Source organism: Struthio camelus, chromosome 8 (assembly GCF_040807025.1).
Source record: "Struthio camelus isolate bStrCam1 chromosome 8, bStrCam1.hap1, whole genome shotgun sequence".
Lineage (NCBI taxonomy): Eukaryota > Metazoa > Chordata > Aves > Struthioniformes > Struthionidae > Struthio > Struthio camelus.
Genome location: NC_090949.1, coordinates 29,410,890 through 29,432,181, shown reverse-complemented (window position 1 = coordinate 29,432,181; position 21,292 = coordinate 29,410,890). Strand labels below are relative to the sequence as shown.

At 46.4% G+C, this 21,292-nt stretch overlaps 1 protein-coding gene across 3 annotated transcripts in view; it reads right to left on the bottom strand.

Annotated features, from left to right (window-relative positions):
* The window catches only part of SLC5A9 (solute carrier family 5 member 9), a 38,808-nt gene extending 21,826 nt beyond the window's left edge, over window positions 1-16,982 (bottom strand). For all 3 annotated transcript variants that reach the window (XM_068953078.1, XM_068953077.1, XM_009674177.2), the window contains exons 1-9: window positions 16,640-16,982; window positions 12,084-12,281; window positions 10,091-10,162; window positions 7,498-7,602; window positions 5,475-5,639; window positions 2,581-2,686; window positions 1,947-2,027; window positions 968-1,173; window positions 76-211 (exon numbers count right to left, since the gene is read on the bottom strand). In XM_068953078.1, the coding sequence (XP_068809179.1) occupies window positions 76-211; window positions 968-1,173; window positions 1,947-2,027; window positions 2,581-2,686; window positions 5,475-5,639; window positions 7,498-7,602; window positions 10,091-10,162; window positions 12,084-12,212 (1,000 nt within the window). In that variant the 5' untranslated portion in view covers window positions 12,213-12,281; window positions 16,640-16,982. The remainder of the gene's footprint in view (window positions 1-75; window positions 212-967; window positions 1,174-1,946; window positions 2,028-2,580; window positions 2,687-5,474; window positions 5,640-7,497; window positions 7,603-10,090; window positions 10,163-12,083; window positions 12,282-16,639) is intronic.
* Window positions 16,983-21,292: the final 4,310 nt, after the last annotated feature.

The window sequence follows — 21,292 nt, the reverse complement described above, 5'->3', positions numbered from 1 at the left end:
GTGCTGGAGGGCTTGGGTGGGATTATTGTTTGTACAGACGTAATGCCCCACAGTGAGGAACACAGGAAGGCTTACCTGGGTAAAGAGATCTACTGATCATTCCTGGCATGACGATGAAAAACATTGGGAAGATTTTCAAATACCCTCCCAGAACTGATCCACCTTTGGCATGGGAGAGGTTCTTGGCAGAGAGAGACCTCTGGACTATCACCTGCAATGGGTGAAAGGCATCAGGGAGAAAACAGAAGCACTGCAGAGATAGCAGGATCCATCCCCTCTCTCCCCTTCTCATGGATGACTTTCATCCGGTAGGATCCCAGGGTGTTTTGCATGCCGGTGGCAACTTTCCCACCTCGGCTGACTGCAGCCTGCTTCCACTGCTCTGCGCTCAGCGCACAGGCTATCGGAGAGGGTAGCGTGGAAATTTCCTTTACAGGAATCATTTCGCCCTTGACTGAAATGAAGCCACCTTGAGGACTGGAGACACAGCAGCTGTGCGGCAGTGCACACAACAGCAAGAGACAAAGAATGGAGCAGATTCGGTAAAAGTGCAGTCGTGGGTTTTGGTAATTATCTCACCTTAAACCACAAACACAAACAAATACATTTTGCCTTGTTTGTAGCTTGGATAGGGATAAGAAAACTGGGGGTTCCACACAAAGCCACTGCGGAGGCAATTCTTTCACCTCCTTGTCAAATTAACTAACTGCATAAAACCCATTGACACTCACCAGCTCACAGTGGGATAAAGACAGATAAAAATAACACACTTTGCCCACGTTAATAAATGCACAAAATTAGAAGCTTGCTGAGAAGGTGGAAGATATGAGCTATTCTGGTCTAGTCCAGTGATGGAGGCAGTAACTCCTGCACCACACGTATCCGCTAACAGATCCACAAACTGAGGAGTGTCCTGGAAATACTACTGCGCTGCTTTGCCTGAAGAGAGGAGGAAGATGTCCTTTACCTGGTCAGTGCACCAGCACCACAGAGCCAGCACTGAGAGGCCAAATATAAGGCCAGGCCAAGGAATGTCTCCTGTGACTGGGTCCCTGAACAAGTGAAAGGCATCCGCACGTGGGAGATGACACGTTGTGTTGGGGACTATGACCTTTGGTATTGCTGTGCTGTATTTCTCCTTAAGTCCTTCATACCAGCCAACTTTTTCAAATCCTGAAAAGAAAACAGCAGTGATTTCAGGTCTGGTGCCTCCTGCAAAGGTATTCCTTTATCTGAGTCTCATGATTCTTTTCTCCCACCTTCACTTCATGTCTTTTTTCATTCCACCCTTGCTTTTGGCAGCCAAGGTCTGTGCAGGAATCAGCTGGATTTTACTCAGAGGCCTGTGGTTTTAACAGTGCATCTTGGAAGAGGATCAATGCAAAAAAAATCTCCATGATCCTAATTCCCATGACGACCTCAGAATCTGGTCTTTGCTCAAATATGCTCCAAGAGCTGGAGCAAGAAGGTTTGAAATGAAACAAGGTGTATCTGTATTTTTGTTTGCCAAGAAGACTTAAAGCAAAGACTGATGATGTTCAGTTATTGTTTTATGTTTTGGGGTTTTTTCTTTTATGCTTAGTTACATTCAAGTGAATCCGCAGTAACTCCCAAAGTCAACAAAGAAAGTCAGCTAAATTACCTTGAATTTACAAGAGTATAGTGATAGCAGGATTTGTCTCTGAGGGGAGGTGAAGTTTTGCAAGCTCTTTGGCAACTCCAGGTAAACCCAAACAGGCAAGAGGAAGTTATACAGAACTTCACCTCCATACAGTTAGTGCAAAGGAGGAAGAAAGACTGACTTTCTGGGGAAGGAGAACAAGTGCCAGTTGTGCTAGCACCACTTGCGTGAATGATTAAAGCCCATTTCTGAGACATACGTGACAGAGTGAATATTTTGTTAAGGTCAATGATCTCGGGATGGTGCCACTGCAGGTTCCCCTTACCTATGAACATGAGCACCAAAGCTCCCAGCACCATGATCACCGTCTGCAGTGCATCTGTGTATATTACAGCTGTTAAACCGCCTGTCAGGAGAAACAGAGGCACAGTGTTAAGTGGGTCACATACATACATAGAAACAGGTACATCATCTGGGAAAATATTTTCCTTGGCCCCAGCCCAGGAGAACCTGGTACCCAGCTGGACCCCAGGACCTCTCACAAGCCATCTTGTGAGGAACAGCCTAACTCCTTTCTACATATTCAGGAGAGGACTTGAAGGCAGTGAAAACAGCTCTGCTAAGCCACATCTTAATAGCTAAAGATGCCAATGTTGCAAAAAGAGAAAAGAGCAAAGATGGGCAGCGTCATCTGCACCGGGGGAATCAGAAGCATATGCAGTATCAGAACTTCTCTAGAAAACAGTGAAATTCTCCAAATACTGATTTCCCACTGGGTGATGAGGGGAGAGGAATAGCCAGAGGTGTTCTACAACTGGGGACAGCAGTGCAGGTACTACACACGACCAGAGGAATCTTTGCCGTGGATCAGGACCTGAATATTCTCTCCTATAGAGGAAAGGGGAAACTTATATTTTAGGGTCCAGATCAAGGTGTTTCTTTTAAAGTCAACTACTTACCAGCTATAGTGTAGACAGCAGTCACTGCTAGCAAGACCACAGTGGACAAGTAGAGGTTCCAGCCCAAAGAGATTTGAATGAACAACGCTCCAGAGAAAATGTCTGTCTGGAATTAAAAAAAAACAACAACAACAAAGGGAGTCTGACTATAGTAGTGCTTCATGCAAGTGAAATCTAGTAGAGCAATCTGCAGCCCTCTGAGGCTGAAAGCAATGACAAGGGAGAACACCATAAAGGTGAAGTGGAAGAGGAGGAGAGAGCATGGGGCTGCTGGTAGTGAAGCTTCTTGTACTTACTGTAAAGAATATTTTTCCTCCAGGTCACAGCTCTCAAGTTTCTGGGAGCTGGGGCAGCAGAAGACTAAAAATCAAAGTCCCACTCCAAGGGACCACAAAGCTACCAAAATAAGGACTATCCTACAGGCAGCCTTCATGGCATGTGAAGGTTGCCTTCTCACTGGCACAGAGAGGTATTGGTGGAAACTGCCACACCATTCACTGACTGTGAAGAGATCTGTGGGGAGCAGGTGACAGATGGGAAAGTGGAGCCGATGTCCTGGGAGCCTTTAGCCTGAGCCCACGTCTCCACAGGGCAGATTCATGAGGAAAGTGGGGCGAGTAGCACAGGCCAGGCTCTTCCCATCACTGTGGTCTGGTGGTCTCATGGCCAGGAGACACTCTCAGCCTGAAAGACCCCTGATGAATCACTGGTATCTTGTGCCATGGTTTACTTATCTGAAATGGTCAGCAAGCTACTTTTCTATTTGTGCAGTTCAGCATGCTGGAATGACTCCAGTAAAACAGGTTATACCTGCTGAGGGCCTGACCAGAAATACAGAAATCCCCATAGGCCTCACTTTGATTGGGCCTATTAGCAGAGAGAGGGAAATCAGAGTCTGAGAGAACCCTGAAATTATGCAGATAGATAAATATCTTTCAGATGCAGAAGGTGATATGGGAGATGTGCATGTGTTGGGAAATTAACCTGAAGGACACCTGTAAACCTGGTAAGATACAGGAAAAAGCATTAGCAAAGTGAGATAGAAGGGATGGGGCAAGAGTTGCTATTTCATGTCCCCTAAATAAGCACCTTGAAAGCAATCATCCACTACACCTCCTGATCTCCGCCAACCTGAGACACGCTCTGAAGTGCTGGTATCAGGACACTACAGAAGTCACTCTGTATTCTGGCCTTTGACTTCCTAGGAGGAAATGCAAAGAGCTCTGCAGACATGAAGGATCACTCCTATGACAATGCTCTTTATTCAGCTCTCTGCTCTTCTTTACAAGCAGGAAGAACTCTGCAATGCCCTAGTTGCCAACCTATGTTTGGTCAAAAAGCACAGGGGGAAATATCCTTCTTGTAACCAACTGCCTGCTGTCCAGCCAGTCACTAAATGAGCTCTCTACAAACAAAGGCAGTGCCTAATAGAAAGCACTTGTCCTGCCCATAAACTCCAGCAGCCACATCCGTCAGCCACATATGAATTAGCTGCACAGAGCAGAAACCACTGAGATGAAACGACAGTAACTAGGGCCAGGGTCCTACTCTGAAAGGCATTAACAAATGTTGCCTGGATGAAGGTCATATTGAAAGACTAGTCTCTTTTCAACACGTCTATTGAGTGCCTGGCTGTGCACAGTTCTGTGTTATGGAAGGAAAGACCTTCCATTTACCTTACATGTGCCTAACTCTGCTCCAGATGTCTCTTTGCAAGACCTCCTTTTGGGCAATGCTTCAATCCTGCAGAGCAAAGCACCTGGAGACAGTGGTAGCAGCAATGAGTGACATGATCAGCACTTGGCTGTTTAAGGAGGAAATCTATTCAACACTCTCACCCTGTTCACATCTCTGCTTCTCCTCAAGATCCCCCAGGGTGAATGCCTAGTGAGTGGATTAAGCTCCTTGAAACACATCTCCCAGGACCTGAGATGTAGCCAGCCTGGGAGAAAGACACAGACAACTGCCATCTGCGAAGGCTTGTGGGTGCTGCATCTCCAGTCAACATCTTCCGGGGCAGTTTGACATCAAATACTTTGACAGAGTTTAGTCAAAACTAACTTGGACTGGACACGAAGCAATCAGCTGGAAACAAAGGACTGACATTTTCAGTCCCTGTAATGGATTCCGAAACACAGTCCTCTCCCTCCAGGAGCACAGGCAGTCCTTATCAAATCTCTGAACATAAGTTCTGCGCCTGCATTCATGACATTTAAATGAAAGGAAATACTCAACAGCTTACACTGTTTTTCGGCTGCCGGCAGCGTACAATGCTACCAACAGGGAACAAGCAAACCAGGTAGGATGCTGAGTTTTGTCTTAAGCAAGAACTATCTTCTTTTCACCATACCTTTTTATACAACACAAAAGACAGAGTGAGATAGGAACAACTGTAATACGTTACCATAAAACTGTTGAAAACTCAGTTACAAGAACAACATCAAAATAATGACCAGGACAATGCAGATTTACGGTAATTTAAGAGAATTTCACACCTACAACATGCAGCCTGCCAGATCCTTAGATGGGGTATTGCTGTGGCTGTTCCCCTGTCTACATTGCCTAAGGTTTGATCTGATGGATGCGTAAAAGGAGTCAGATAGCTATGTATTTATACTGCTTAGTAATTAGCTGCCATACCCCCGTAAAGTTCTCACTGTGCATTGCTGTTTAATGAGGGCTCTCTTTCTCTCTCTCTCGGCGTAGGTCTCCATGATCAATGCAGAGGCAGGTATTTACTTGAGTCAAGCAGCACACTAACACAGTGATACTGTTTCTGATAGCTGAGCTGGTTCTTTCAAGGACATCTGAGTTATCTCTGAGCAGCCCTGCCTTGTTCCAGGAAACTCTGCACCTGCCCTAGACACAAGGATTGCATTCAATTGGATACATACGGATATCTTGGTGAATATATAGAGAATGAGGGACAGTACGGACATGTAGATTTGAATCCTCTGCCCTCCAAATCTCTTCTGCAGATACTCAGGCATAGTGACCACTCCTGCTGCGATGTAAACAGGCACAAAGATCCAGCCGAGAGCCAGGAGAGCCCAGGTAGCCTGGTAATGAGAAAGAGAAAATAAATTCACGTGATTCAACACACTGGAAGGTCTATCTCCCCTTTTCTTTCAGTGGACACCCTGAGGAAGCAAAAGGATGCAGTGCTATGCAATATAGCTGGGAAACAGTCTGGGGGAGGCACATAGGATTTTGTCCCTGCTCAGAAGATATGATGATGAATTAATTACTGCAGTGTAATTATTAACTTTGAACTTTTCCTCCTAAGTACCTTGTCGCTTTGTCATAGAGTGCCACATTCTGTTCCATCTCTGTGCCTCTGGCAAGATGTATTTTGCTGCTACGGGTCTCTAAAGGGAGATATTGTATTTGCTGGCCTTTGCAGTCACTGCTGCTGTGGCAATGAAGAGTTAAGTGATTCAGAGAAGGATGGGAGCATCTGTTTGTTGCTTGATTAGCAAGTGATGAGGCTGAGGCAACAGACTCTCCCTGTAGAGCATAAAAATAAGCAACAGCAAGACTCTACCGGGACATTCTCCTTTCAGACTGAAAGAGTTTTGCTTCTGTGTCAGGCAGATCAAGGGCAGTTCAGTTGCTTTGCTGCAGGTGGAGACTCTTTTGGAAGGCATAAAGACATCTCCCATCATGTATTTCTTCTCTAAAACCCAGCAAAAGCCCCAATAGGAGATCTTTAATTTAAATAAAAGCCATTAGACTATCAAATCCCACCTCCTGGATGTCTCAGGCCATTACCTTTTGTCCAAGTACCTTATATCAGTTAGATTGTCCTTAGATTAGTTATTGAAGTTGTCAGAAGTGAAACTGAGCCCTGAGGACAAAAACTGTGAGTGACTGAGGAAAACAGCTATGGCTCCTGTAGCGGCTGAGAAAGGCTTAGGTAAAAGATGCCCATATCTGACCATGATCTCTGTAGCTGAGTGGTGTCCCATGCTACAGGCAAAAAATAAAGGAATATCCTAACGTACTTTCCAGTCTCAAAGAAATGAATCTAAACTAATGAAGTTACATTTGCCCTAAAATTCAATCTATTGTCTTCATGGATTTCTAAAAGGATCTGCATACATTTACTTAAAATACAGTAATATTGACATATTTCACATGCATCAACCGGAATGCAGGCTCTGGCTTCTTCACAGAGCATTTGAAGGTGATCTTAAAGGCTTAGGAAAAAACAGCTGCAGTGAATACATAACCCAGGAAAGAGCTTTTGGTGGGCCCTGCCTGCGCTTGGCAAGTATCCGGCACTATTAGCAGTCTCTGCTGATGAAGACAAGAGATTTAGAGGTAGGTGAGTGATGCGTACTGCGAGGCTGGCACTAATCTCACTCCTCATCACTGCAGCTGAGAAATTTCATTAGCGTCACACACAAAGGGCCTAGTTTTCGTGCTCCGTGTGGTGTCAGTGGCATTTTTCCAGGCTATTTCAATAGGGCAGAATGAGACCTGCCTTCGCACCCAGATGTTCACCCCAGAGATGTCACATTTCAGAAGACGACAGGTGAATACAGTGTTGCCAATTCTCATGGATTTACACTGCATTTAGCAGCACATGATGCCTTTTTTCAAAGTCCCTGTTCCCAGAATTCTGTGATCATCCAAGTACCTTTTTGGCATTCGGTATCTTTTATCTTTGTCTTTATAACAGCAGACTAAAGTTTAAAAAACATGGCCTGTGTGTTTGTGGGAAGGTCAGAGAGCTAATAATTTAAGTGGCTTCCATTTAAAGGAAAATTAAGATGCCATGTTTTTAAAGCTGTCTCAGTTCCTGAGGTTTGAGAACTTGGAGTTGCCCCTCCTGTTAGCAGCTGATTTTCGAGAGAAACCCCCAAACCCATTGTAAATAGTGATATTTCAGTTGTCAGCTTAGTTGACTCTTACATTCCACTCAAAGCCCCCAACAGCAAGTCCCCCAGCTGCTCCAGTGCCCGCCAGGCCAATGAGTAAGCCGCTGCCCACATTGCTCGACATCAGAGATGCTCCAATCTGAAACATATGACACAGGCATTAAAAAAAAAGAAAATCACCTTGCTAAACTGCTGTATTGGTGCAAACATTTCCCTCAGACACTTTCCCCAGGGCCTTGTTTCCTTTCACGTAGGTAGCTGGGCAGTAATGGAGATATGGGTTTTCTCCATCCTCTTTTTAAAAAAACCTTAAATTTTTATATCTTAAAAAAGGTGTGTCTGCTGCCTTTCACCCACCCCAATGCAAATTTTAATTGCAGAGTCAGAGTTCACTTGGGCAATGGTCTCCTTAGATATATATTATTTCTGGCTTGGAGGAGAAGTCTGGTGGCAGCCAAATCAGACACTTGACTGACCAGGTAACGTGATGGATTTCTCCATTTCCTTGTAAGACAGCTAGTAATGTGCCCTCTCCAACCTTGCTGACCCTTTGGGCTTTACCCCTCCGTTGCTTGCAGACATCCCTCCTTCTTTAAATCTCTTGCACTGAACATTATGTGGTGTTTACATAGCCATGGTGATAGGAACACTTTTGGAGCTCCTTCTAAGGAAGGGCATCACTGAACCATAGCAAGGACAATGCTAGAAACATGCAACCTTTTGTGTTCATTGTCTATATGCAGATTCAAAAATACTTACCTCTGTAGTAGGTTCAAAAATACTAATGACTCAGGTTGACTATAACACTATCACTAGCACGGCTCATTGACCCTCTAATTGGAAGAATGAACGCTCCAAGGTGCTTTAAACAGGCCAACAAATATATGACTTAATTACTACTTGTATTTGGCACAAAGCCTCACTTTATTTCTGTATGCCAAGGCCAAATCCCTCTCAGGGTCAATTGCCAAGTTACCAAAAGGACAAGTTGAGCCCTTAAACCTTAGCAGTCCAGAGAAAGTTTGCTTTTAGCCAGATCTTCCATGAGTAGTATTTCTCTCCCTGGTACTGCTAAACTTGAAACAAAGAATAATGGACTTTGACCTGCTTCTCACCTTTGAGCAAGGTAAAACATTAATACGGCATGAATGCTCACAGTGAATCCTGCCAACAACTCTTCCTTCTCGTCTACCTACAAAAAGTCCTGATTAGAGAGCTAGCTGCTGCAATGTGAATTTGTACCTTGGATAGATACTGGAGCTCCCAAGAAATACAAAGAGTTTTCCTAATATATACATCAAGCAGACAGAAATATAGAAGATGGTAGCACAAGAGCAGCAGCTATAACGTCAGTGTTTGTTTGAGGCTGTCTAACACACAGCAGAAATCTGTCACGCCCACCCTAAAAATACATATGTAAATTGCATATTCAAGGTCAGGACTACAAAGATCTGAACCTACAGGAAGATCTGCAGAGTTGGAATTGGCTCTCTAGCTGGACAATCAAAATCAAAAAGTGAACAACATCAGAGGTTGCTTTGGACCTAAGACGGTAAGTCAGAAGAGCCAAAACTGAAGAATAACCTGCACCTACATGTTTAACCCAACAGACTCTGTGGCTTCCTGCGGTTAGACCCAAGAACAATGAGAATTTTTATTTTAAAAGAAGAAGGATGTTGATAAGAAAATGCTACATTTTAATATCGTCTAATTTCTCCCTTCCTAATTAGAGAAAATCAAACTAAGCTTTTTCACTAAATGCCATTTAGTTGAGACAGAAGTATAAAGAACATTTAAGAAATAACAGATTTTAGAGATACATATGTGTCTCTGTGGAAGAGGTTGAAAATTAAGTCTAGTGAATTTATGAGCAATGCACATTCAAAGGAATAAAGAAAGAAAAAACAGTGTTTTGATTGAGAAGTGCATTCCATTACCCATGACTCACTGGAGAGATATACGGCACTAGAGTTTGGCATTGGCTGAAAAGGATATTTATTCCTGTGGCATTTTTATTTCTTTAAAACTTTAAATTATGTTTGTATGTACCTTTCACTCCCAAGAAAAGATACCTTCAATAGATTTTTTTTTGTCTTTCATAGTGAAGATTTGTGGCTTTGGTGGTTTGAAGTTTATATCCTGTACATCGTTAGTCAATAATGTCAACTTTACTCTGAATAGCAAGAGCTTGGATCACAAGTTCAGAGATTTGGGATTATTTTCTTCTTGAGTCTCTAAATACATTTTTACTGGATAGTATATTCCTAGATTATCTAATGCTCTCTTGGCTTTGGGGACAACTGTATGCTTGGTGAACTGGGGCCAAGGGGTTTCAAATCCAGATGGACAATCGGAGCTCCCTCACATCCATCAACATGAACATTTTTGTTGCTGACTTTAGTGGAGAAATTGAGCATCGAAAAAAACTGAAGATGCTGAACTTTTTGGCCTCGTAGCTCCAGGCTGTAGCCCATTAGCAAAACTGCATGGAATGATTTCTTGTGGATCCCCTGTGTCTCAGGGCTATAGTCCAAAAGGGTATGAACCACATCCCCTTGCTAGACTTGCCTGCCTTTGATCTATAATTGCTTTCAAACTAAGAGAAACAGAGGGAACAGTTCACTCACAGGCCACCAGGTCATGGATCGTCCTGCCAGGAAATAGCCTCCAATGGTCCCCCGGCTTGCTCGTATGGATGACTGAAAAACATAAAAAAAAAGGTAAGTGTCTGCCTCCATTCACCCACCTTCAAGCCAGACCCAACACCCATCCCAGTAGCCTTGATACATCCTGTCAGCAGCCTCTTGCACCACCCCAGTTCTGCTCCTTCAGGTGCCATTGCAGTCAATTGGACCCCCTATTGAGAACAGCATGGAAAGGTAGTTTGTAGGTGGCTCTAATGCAGGCTGAAGCAGGGTCCCACATGGATGGGACCTGATTTTGAAGACTTACATTCTTTCAGTTGCCCACTTGGATATGGGAGGAGACATGTATGTGCAGGTGTCAGGTAGTGGAGTTGACTGGGAATGGGCCAAGCTGTGGTTTTCCAGTACTGGTGGTGGTGACCTTGGCAGAGCCCTTTGAACATAGTGCCTGGTGGGACACAACAGTCGTCACCCTCCTGTGTCCAGAGAGAGCCTGCTGTATCTTTGCTTTGCAGACCCTCTGGGATAGCAGTAGCAATCTTATTGCTGATATCTAGGAAAGATCAGGTACTGTTCTCTCATAAGGCTAGAGGAAGGAAACCATGGTATTCCTGATGTCCTTTCAGGACAAAGCGGAGACCTTGAGTGCTCTGGAGACCCCAGAAAGAGCAGCACCAGAGTGAAGCCTCTGCAGGAGCAGGAGCTTGATCTCTCCCCAGCATGAGGGAAAGAACCATCAGCACCAGGCCCTGGGAAGTGGCCAACATGCCCAGTCAGCACAGCTGGACCACAATGAGGGAAATGCTTCCTCTTTACTCATATTCTCACTAGAAGGTAGGCAGCTTTCCTTGGAGCTGCAGACCCGAATCTTCATATGGCTCAGAGATGCCAAGAACCTAGCAAACACCTTCAGAGCCAAATGATGGAGGGCGGGGCCCAAGGGTTAGAAGTAGGAGAAAACCGTATATCCCATAGGATCCTGATGAGGAATGAATTTGGGCATGCAGCTGCACACCAGGATGATTAGCACTGCCCATTTCAGCAGCCCCTGCTGCCTACTATCCTTCCATTGCTGTGGATTCAAGTTATCTAGGAGCCCTGTGGTCATGTTACTCAGCCCCATTTGGGGGCTGCATGGGAACTGCAGGGATTTCAAGAGCCATAGGACAGCCATAGGCTAGCAAGCCCCCCTGGTGTTACTGAGGTTGGCTGTGCTTCCTGTTTTCAGTCATCAGGCCCTTGCAGTTGGGCACCGTAATAGACAGCTTTGCTGCAAAACACCAATCTGCATGGCAGTACCTGGACTGGTTAGCAGCACTACCACCAAGTCAGAAAAAGCTTGAGTGTTTGGTCTCAGCATCAGCTACAGAAATTATTTAGTGCATCTATTAGGTGTGCCAGGCTACACTCTGCTTCTGCCTCTCTTCATTCGGAGTTCTGGTAGTCCAGCTTTGGAGAGAGGCTGCTTGTGTCTGCTTAATGATTTCTCCTTGAATGTACCCATTAGGAATGAGAAAAACACTTCAGGCAACCAAAACGCTGTAGATGTCTAAGAAAGGGGCCTTCACAAAGCAAGTAGAATGAAAAACAAATAACAATCTTTTTAAGGTTTCATTATAGTCTTCCTCCCCGCCACCCGGGCTTTTCTCTTGCCCTTGTTGCATGCCTGCCAACAGCCTGGTCGGAGACTATGTTGCAACACTGGAGGTGGACCCCCGTCCCCCGAATAGCGTTTGGGGAAATGCAAGGAATGACCACGTAGTTGTCTGCATGTGGGGAAGTGGGGGAGGGATGAATGCTCAAAGGGAGATCACTGCCACCGCCCAAACCTGCTCAGTAGGGCCTGGGATAATGGCGTGCATGGAGCACACACCAGGAGCTTTGCAGGCAGATACCTTTGCATGCAGGAGGGGCCTGGTGCGAGTCTGGTGCTCTGGCTTAGGTAGAGCTAAACCCAGTCACCTTGGAGACTCACCCATATCCCGACAGCGAGGACAAAGGCGAAGTAAACAACCACAACGACGATGTCGGCCACCCCAAAGGGCGCACTCGTCTCCTCCGGCAGCGTGGGCAGCTCCGTGGCGGCTGGGGTGGGCTGGCTCATGGCTGAGAATGAACTGCTGATTTTCCCTTTCACACTGGACTTTGGTGCACATTTGCCTCCTTCAGTTTCCTTGTAATAATTAACAGGGCGGAGAAGGTGTGAGTGGGAAGCGGGAGCCAGGCAGGCCTGTGGTTAATGCCCCAACGTAGCTTTGGGATCACGGCTCATGAGCAAGGCCCTCCCTGCAGCTCTGGGGTGTGAGCTGCTATCCCAGTGGCTTCTCTGTCCTTTGACCAGTGGTCCCCTCTGCTTCCCATTTACCCATCTGGGACAGCCACTAGGGTGGAAAAGGAGTAAATACCAAATTAGCTTGTTCTTCCATGTTTCCTATCACCTTCCTCTGTAGTGTCCTAGGAGCAAAAGTTCCTCCTAAGAGGAACTAAGTTAAGAGGAGAGTCTTTCTTTTTTCTGGGTGTGGGTTTTCAGGCCATGCTTGGCTAAGATTTCTATTCGTGCAGGATCTGCTGACCACGGCCAGCTGAACAAAGGAGTCCACATATACTTAGTGGAAATAAATACTCACAGTCCATTTAGACTGGAAGCTCTTAGAGGAATAAATAGACATTTTGTTCTATGTTTGTTTAGCACCTAGTGCAATCTCACGCTAATCTGCAGTTGGTCTCTTTGGTGCTGTCATAATGTGGGCAGTTAGGTATATTTCAACTCCTATTGCAGCAAACTTTGCTTTTCCGAGTTTTGGTTTAGCTTGCATTTGCCTTAAAGCGCCAGGTGCCAGAGTCCTGTGGTTCAGTGACACTGACGTCACTAGACAGTAAAGCTGCTCCTAGCCTGCATGTGTGCAGGGAGAAACCTTGAAAACCTCTAGTCAACTTCAAAGGTAAAGACAAGTAAATAAATCAAAAGCATATGGCAGGCACGTCCATGACGTCATTACATAGACTTTCCCCTTCATGGTGAAAGCCAGGACAAAAAATCCTTGACTGTGTAGTTCATTTCTTTTCACATTTCTAAATGTTCTTGTTGGGCACAAAATACAGCACAGAGACACATCATGAGTCCAAGGGCTGGAGGGGACTGCCAGCTGTCTTTGTTCCCAATCCCCACCCCAGGCAAGATGCTCTAGCCTGTTGCCCCTCAGAGTGAGTCTTTCCATGCCGTGGGAATGGGAGCAAGCCCCCAGGTTTGGAATTTGCAGAGAACTGCTCTCAAAGAGCATCTTGGACTTTGGGATCAAAGTATAGCTGCTGTTAAAAAAAATGTAAACCAAAAAATGTAACCAAAAGCTGAAGGACAAACTGAGCCCTTAGCAGCAGCCAAGGTGAGAAGAGCCCAGGGGATGCAAGCACCGCTGCTGTGCGTGGCGCAGGGCTGGCCGCTGCCCTCACCCTGGAGCAGGGTACCAGCTGGAAAGCAGATCCCACCCTGGGACCCACACCCAGACCCCTAAGCCAAGGCTCATAGGGACCCAACCAGCCCAGGGACAGAGCTGTGGCAGGGCACTGGTGCCCCTGTCCTCACTCAGGCCTGCCGTGTGTTGCCTCCTTCACAGCCTCATGCTACAGCTCAGGGATACGCTGTGCTGCAAAGTGACCCACGGCAGTCCATCAGCAGAAGGGGAGCTGTGTTAAGGTGAATATTTTCACTTTGTGGGTAGCAAAGGGAGGAACCACAACAGAGGAAACAGCTAAGTTTTATCAGCAGGCTTCCTGGCACCTCCAGAGCCAGCAGCGAGGGAGTTAAGGTGCTTGTGTGAGAAGCAGGACCGCAGCCAAGGCCCCTATGTGATAGAAGTGCACCAGAAACAGCAGCTGCCATGGGCACAGGCAGGGAAGGTAGGAGGGGACCTCTTCCCTCAATTTGCACAGCAGCAAACTGGTAACTCCAGTTCCTCCTGCCTGTCCTAGAAGCACTGTCAGCCACGTGGCACAGTGGAGCCGCTTCCCAGCTGTGCGGGAACATCTCACCCTTCTCCGCCTCCTACTGCTTGGAATCAGGCAGGACCCATTCCTCCACCTCCCTCTGCCCTCTGGCCTTGTTTGGAGGGGACAGGAGGTGTCCAGGATATTCCTGCGGGCACTTGAACTGCTGGTCATAACCCATGTACTCTAAGAGCCAGACTGTCGCACAGGCATAGACCAGGCTTCCCAGGGTGGTTCTTAAGCATGCTAAAAGGCATTTACCTCACCCAGTTTTTGGATCCCAACACCACCACCAATGCCACATGGGTCTGCAGCCTCTGTTCCTCCTTGGTTTATAAAGACAAGCATTTTCATATCATGGCTGGCTCTGGTCAGCCTCTGGAGATATCTCTCCTTCTCTCTCTGCTGGCTGAGAAGGAACTACTTTTCTCCTTGACAGATCCGTGTCGTGCTGTGAATGCCCCTCCAAGACAGCCTCATTTTCCCCACCTGCAGTAGCACCAAGGAGATCATGAATGTGCCAGAGGCATCTCATAAGCGCTACTACAGAGGGGATACTGCAGTAGGAGAAGACACAGCAATGGGGCAGGTGTACTCCCAAAGCGAGCTAGCAGACAGAGCTGGAAGCTACAACAGATTTCCTTGTGAGATGTTTGCCTGGGGGCTGCCACCATGGCAGGCACAGCGGAGTTTGCACTGGGGCCTGTCAGAAAAGAAGCCATGAAGAGCTCTAGCTGGATGCTAAGAGAAAGAGGAAAAGACTTAGAGCACATATAGAATTATCTTCACCCTGGTACCAGCCCCCAAAACTCAAACATCCTCATTCATCCAAGAAGGCCTGGCAAAGGCTAACACTTATGGCCTCCCCAGGGCCTTCAAGAGCTCAGTCACCAGCATTTCTCCCAGCCCATTGCTAGAGATGATAAAATCTAACTTATGGGAGGAGAGCGTCTGGCTCTCCTGGAGAACCAGCAATCTGAGCGAGGCAAGTTCCCTGCCTGTAAGGGCCCTAGTTCAATCTCAGCCATTGATCCAAGTACAATGACTCTCCAAGGTATGCACTCCTTTGTGATGTCTCAGCACGCTGGAGACATTATTGTCACTTTTGGGAAAACAAAGCCAGTGACAGCATGAGCAAACAGCATTTTCTTGCTCTCTTAGAAGATTTAGACTGGTATCCCCTGCTCTACAGGATCTTCCTATGAAGCCTTGCAGCTCTGTGGCGTGGGGAAACTGCTCCTGCTACCCTGTCTTGTTTCTGCAATGCTCTGTCCTGGCTGGAAAGGTCCTTGCATTACCCCTGCCTGCAGCTATTTCATACCTGACAATGTGGGATGGGGTCCTCAGCTCTAAGGGTGCCAACCTGGTCTGGGGACAAGGTTGGCAGACCCATCCCGCTTGATCTGCAGTGGGCAACCTCCTGCACCAACTCAGCTCTCCTTGACACCATCAGGCCTTTGAATCATGGTTGCCTCGGGCTGCTATGTGGGCTGCTATGTGGGTCATGCTGCCCCACTGCTCCCTTGTTCTGACAGCTTTGAGAGGATCGTGTGCCAGAGCTCCTACCAGGATTGCAAAGCAGTGAGAAAGCTAGCTGTAAGGCACAAGCTTTCCCTAGGCAGTCCCTGTGGTCCTCAAAGCAGAACCATCTCCAGCCCCACAAACCTCCCTCGCTACCATCTGTGGTCCTCCACCTGTGAAATATCATGTGTGACTTTTCAAACTGATATGAGTTTCATTTGCTCTTTGTTTCAAGGGAAGCATCAAAGCCTTTCTTTCATTTTGTTTCATTTCCATCTCTCCCAGCATCTCTCTTAAAGTTTTTGCAATGAATTTTCTTACAAATGCTGGCTACCGACTTGCTAATTAATTGCATTGCTAAAGCGAGGCCTTTGTCCACCCCCCCTCCCAGGTCTGAGGCTCTCTGGGAGCAGCGCCTCCCCATAGTCTCATTATCCACAAGAGGCTTTCCGAGATTGAACTGTTTCAATAAGCTGAAGTACAGTTACCAGAAATTAAATATCTGGAAATCTAAATCCCCTAGTGTAAACAGGCAGCTCTCAGTGCACAGAGCTGATTTACACTCACCCACACACTTCCCTCTTAACCCTGCAGCACCCAAAAGCAAAAAGACAGTCACCTAATCTTGAAATGCATCAAATTCCTGCACAAGAAGCAAACAAAACCAGTGTCTCCAGTCCATTCAAACCAGGAATCTAGCCCTCCGCAGGGAACCCAACCCAAAATACTTACTCAACCCAGCTCCTTTCATCCCATAAAGCTGAGACACTGCACCAGTGAAAATTAACACTTGCAGACACTTGCAACAGTGACAACCCTAAAAAGTAAGTAAATCTAATAATCCCACTCCCAGTAGCTGTAAAACACCATGAGTTTCCTGAGTCCCCTAGGAGGACATTGGCTTGTGCCCGCAGGACCCTTACAAATATTATCACACTGACGAGTTCACCTAAGCCACGGGGCCAGTGCCATTGCTGGTGCAGTAGGGTAGGAATGCGGTGGCTGTGCCACAGACGCACCCAATACCTGAGCCTGTCCGCGGTGGTGTCCTGCTTCGTTGCTCTGCAGTCTTGTGGCCTTCCTCTCCCTGGTGCCAGCAGGGCAGGTGTGCTCCAAGCCTGCTCCTCAGGGCTGGCGCAAAGGCATGCTCCTCCTGCGCTTCTCCCTGGGACACAGCTGTCACCCACCTCCCAGCACTGTCCCTGCCCACTGCTGCTGAGTGGATGATGCAAGCCCAAGGTGCAAGGCGTCCTCGGCCCTGGGTGCTGACCTTCTGTGGTGCCAGAGCCCCAGGTGAGACGCGCGGCTCATGGCGCACCCTGGGGAGAAGTGCGGCTCTGCTTAACTTTTTCTGACAGTGGCATTTATCTCACACTCCCTGGCTCGCCTTGCTCTTAAGTCAATATTGGCAGCCATCCACCCCGAGGAGATGTGGTGCTCCTTGCCCTGTGGAACGGATCGGGTGGAGGGGGGATTTCACATGCCTCAGAAGCAATAAAAATTCAACACAGCTTGCATACAATGGTGCAATCATTGGAGTGAAAAGCATTACAGTGGCAGAAGATCAGCTGGTGTAAATAGGCACATCTCTATTGATTTTAGGGGAGTTATCTGCAATGGCAACTTATCTCTAGGGGGCTTGGCAAGGGACCTCAGATGCTCTCTGGTTACCTGTCCATCTTGTTGATGCAAACCTGTCTTCCCTGGCAGTCAGAGCACCTCAAAGCTTCTCAGTAGTATAAAAAAGCTGAATTTTGCTTCCTCAAAACTGGTTAGTTGATAAGTTGACTTATTTTATGCCTGTTGGTGGGAGTACTGGGGACGGCAGAGGAAATGCTGTGTCTAGTGGGGAGGAGTGTTTTGCTACATGTAAAGGATAAAGCACTCCCAGAGTTTCACTGAGGCACGAAATGGAGCTGGTAGAGGTGTTGTCTATACCGATAGGTATAGTGGGCAGAGGGCTATGCTGAGATGAGGAATACCAGTCTCCATCCCTTGCCCACTCCCCCCCGAGACACCTTTCTCTCCTCTACCTCCCCCAAACCTTTCCTCCTTGTTTCAGGACTCACTCCCTGGCATCTGTCCTGCACACCCAGCCTGGCTTCATTTTGTCTCTCTTTTGCTCCTCTTGCAAAACTAGAAGAGGAGAGGCAGAAGAAAGCTTCTGACTCAGACAGTGGGGCCAGGACTACCCCATGCACCCATCTCCTCAGGCAGCCACCAAGAGGTGGCCCTGTGGCTGCTGGGCCCTGCAGGCAAGACCTCTTCCACTGCTGTCGCAACGTCCAGCAGAGGAGCAGGGCAGGCAGCAGTGTAGTCGCAGTCTCTTAACTCGCGCTCCCCCCACAAGTTTTAAGCAGTATCTTGGAGCTGCAACGCAACTGCCAGAGGCCTCCTGGAGTACGGCAATGCTGCTCTATTAATATGCTCTTCTCTTGTTGCAGCAAAACTGACAGGACATTTAGTGTCCTCTTGTGGAGTTTGTTTTCTGACTCATGTCACAGCAGCTGAGAATGAGCCCTTGAGGGACTGGAAATTATAAGTGGCGTTTTGAAGAGTGCTGCTCAAAAAAAAGTGCTGAAGAGCAAGTGTTTCTGGGGCAAGGGATGTTCGGTTAAGTGACAGGCAATTATTTTTGCAAATGTTAACGAATAAATGGACTTCCTCTTCATTATGAAGCTACTTCACAGTCGTCAGCAAATAGCTCCAATGACAATTAGTGAATTTCTAAATGGATTGAGAAATTCGCCTATATAAAGATAACAATGCAATGAGGCAAGACAATAGTCAAGCCTCTCTTCTTACCTCCTGAGGAGATTTTTTTGTGCATACTGGATGGGCGAGGCATTCACCATTATTTTCTTCTCAGTCCTTTCTCAGAGGGAATGACTCTTGAATAAAATCCAGGAGTTTAATTCGGGTTTGATATGAATGGATTTTAAATATATCTAAAACTTAAATGCAAGCTATTCAGACCAGAGTCTGCTCCTGAGGAATAGCTTGATAGGGAGCAGAAATAGAGGGAAGAGGACCAGGCACCCAGGAGACCACTGCGATTGCTACCACAGCTCTTTCCTTCCCTCTGCAGGCCACACTCTGATTTGCGCTCCTGCTCTGTCCCATAAACCTGGAGCAAGTCTACCACTTCAATTCTCTTTCTATTTCTTTCTTTTTTTTTTTTTTTTTTTTTTTTTTTTTTACACTGGGGTGAGTGAGAAACAACTGTGCTGAAAGCAGTAGTATAAAAGCTGTGCAGAACAGCCATGCCATAGGGAACATGCTGATTTTGGTGGAAACCTCAGTCCCTCACCTTAACAGGCTCCTTTATCCAACTTTTGTGCCCATCACATCAGGTGGAAAGCTCATAGCTCCATATGTCGGAGACAATTTGTGTCCGCTCCCATGGCAGGGGAAGAGCCTGTGGCTGATGTCTCTGCTCAGCATTGATGCCACGATGCTGGTACAAAGGCAAATGGGTTTACGGTGGATATGCTGTCTCTAGGTCCTCTGCTTGGTAGGCAGCTGTGAGCATGGACCTGTCACAAAAGTGGCACAGACCCATGCTTTCCCCCTCCTCACTAAACCCAGAAGATCACTTGTAGCTCTTGTCTGAACACTGTGGACCTATGATCCTATAATCTGTTATAGATTAAGGATGTCCTTGAAATACAGTGCAGTTACAAGTAAACATATAGTTTTGCTGTGCATAACTGAGATAGTTGCTGAGTGGAGACGCCTTGGGCTAAGCGTGGTGTTACCAATCAAATCATTCTAGGCTGAAATGAATGTTACTGAGAGCAGAGCCTCATCCCGTCTGCCTTTTACTCAGATTCACTCATCTGCTGGCCTAAACAAGGGTTAGCAGCTCCTCATACAGCTGAGTGGCAGTGACTGCTCTGGATACCCCTTCCTGCCTCACTCACCCTACTGAGAAGCTTCTGTGGCTGCTGATAAATTAAAGAGAGAAGCCACAGGCAGAATTTCAGGTTATACTTGCAGCCGTGGCTGCCTAGAAAAATCATTCTAGTACTGAATAGATTTAGGCTGGATAAAATGTGTCATATTTACTGAGTGACTTTTCTGACTAAGAGCCAGACTTTGAAAGATATTAGTAAGGGTGAAACATTAAGTGACAAAACAAGGACACTTTAGATGAAGGATGTTATTCTCCCTTTAATTTACTCCCCTGTAGAGCCTTGCAAAGATCTCAACACAGTAAGTGTCCTTATTGATGGATACGCTATTCTTGTTAAGATGGGACAGTATACTTATTTACAGCATTCATCATTGTCACGAAGGCACAAAGCAAACAGATATAACTAATGAAGATTTAGCTATTACATAATGTCTTTGCCAAACTCCATGCAGAAGTCTGGGAAAAAGCCCTGCAAATAAATCTTTTTTTTTTTTTCTTTTTGTTGTTAGGAGGATTTTTAATGAATTTAAGGCATGAAAGGATCTGTTTGCACTTTGTAGTAGGACTCCAGGTATTGCTTTTTTTGGAAAGACAGCACAGGTTTGGAGTACAAACGAAATGATGATGTGAGAAACACTAAAGAAAGAGTGAAAAATCAAGGAACAGAGAAGAAAGGTGAACTGGGCTATTTACATCTTGCAGACATCTACTATTTGTCATACAGGATGGCCATTAACAATATGACACCAAACACTGCCAAAGACCACCCTTCCCCTGAAGAATTTACTGCATTCCTGCTGAAAGCTGCACAGACCCTAGGAGCTGAGCTGTAAATTACCAGAGAAAGTTCATTGCCAGAACCAGACTTAAACAAGGATATAATGGAGACAAGATGAAGACATGAAACACAGCTAAAGCCAACACTAATCTTCTTCTATTAATGATGCTGTTGCTCCTGGTCCATTTCATCTTAGAGACTTGCTAATAAGTGGAAGCATTCACTTGAGCTGTGATTGTGGTGATGCCGCATAGTGAGACTTTCGTGAGTTTGTGGCCATTAAATAGCACCAGCAACCTAAAGATTCAATACCAATGAATGAACAAATGGAAGAGATGGAGAAGCTGCAGAATAAGTCCACCTCATTTCATCTTCTCCAGGTGCCTCTGAAGACAACAGCCAGGGAAAGGGAGCTGGTAGGCCAGATGAGTAGCGTCAGGCTGCCTGGGGAACAAAGAGGAGACATGGCTGGTGGTGTGCTGTGGTCTCTGCGGGATGTTTATTCAGTTCTAGTCAGCAGAAAAAAGGTAACTAAAGTCCTGAAAACTTTAAAGGTGGGCCAGGAAGGTCCGAGCAAAATGAGCAATACTCCACAGCAAGGCAGGTAAGGTGGTGCTTCCCTTCAAAAAGAATATTTGGTTGGTACTACAGGAACAACCGGTTTCCTTCAGTGCTGTCCTACAATCTGCTGTCCAAGAATCATGAGGAACTTACAGAGACTGGTGAAAGCTGGTGTGATACACGATCACCTGTAATGCTCCTGTGGGGTAGGTGGGGTAGGTGAAGGACTGGGACCACGCTATGGGCCCATGCTATTTCCTGCTATGACCTTGCACAACCCACATCATGCAGTAGAGAAAAAAAAAAGTCTTTGCCAAGTAGTTTTGATAGGTGTTCTCTAAAAAGCACTCCCTATGCACAACTAAAATGCAATCCAATGCATGTGATTTTCACTGCGAGTCCCATTTCAAGAAAAAAGACTCCA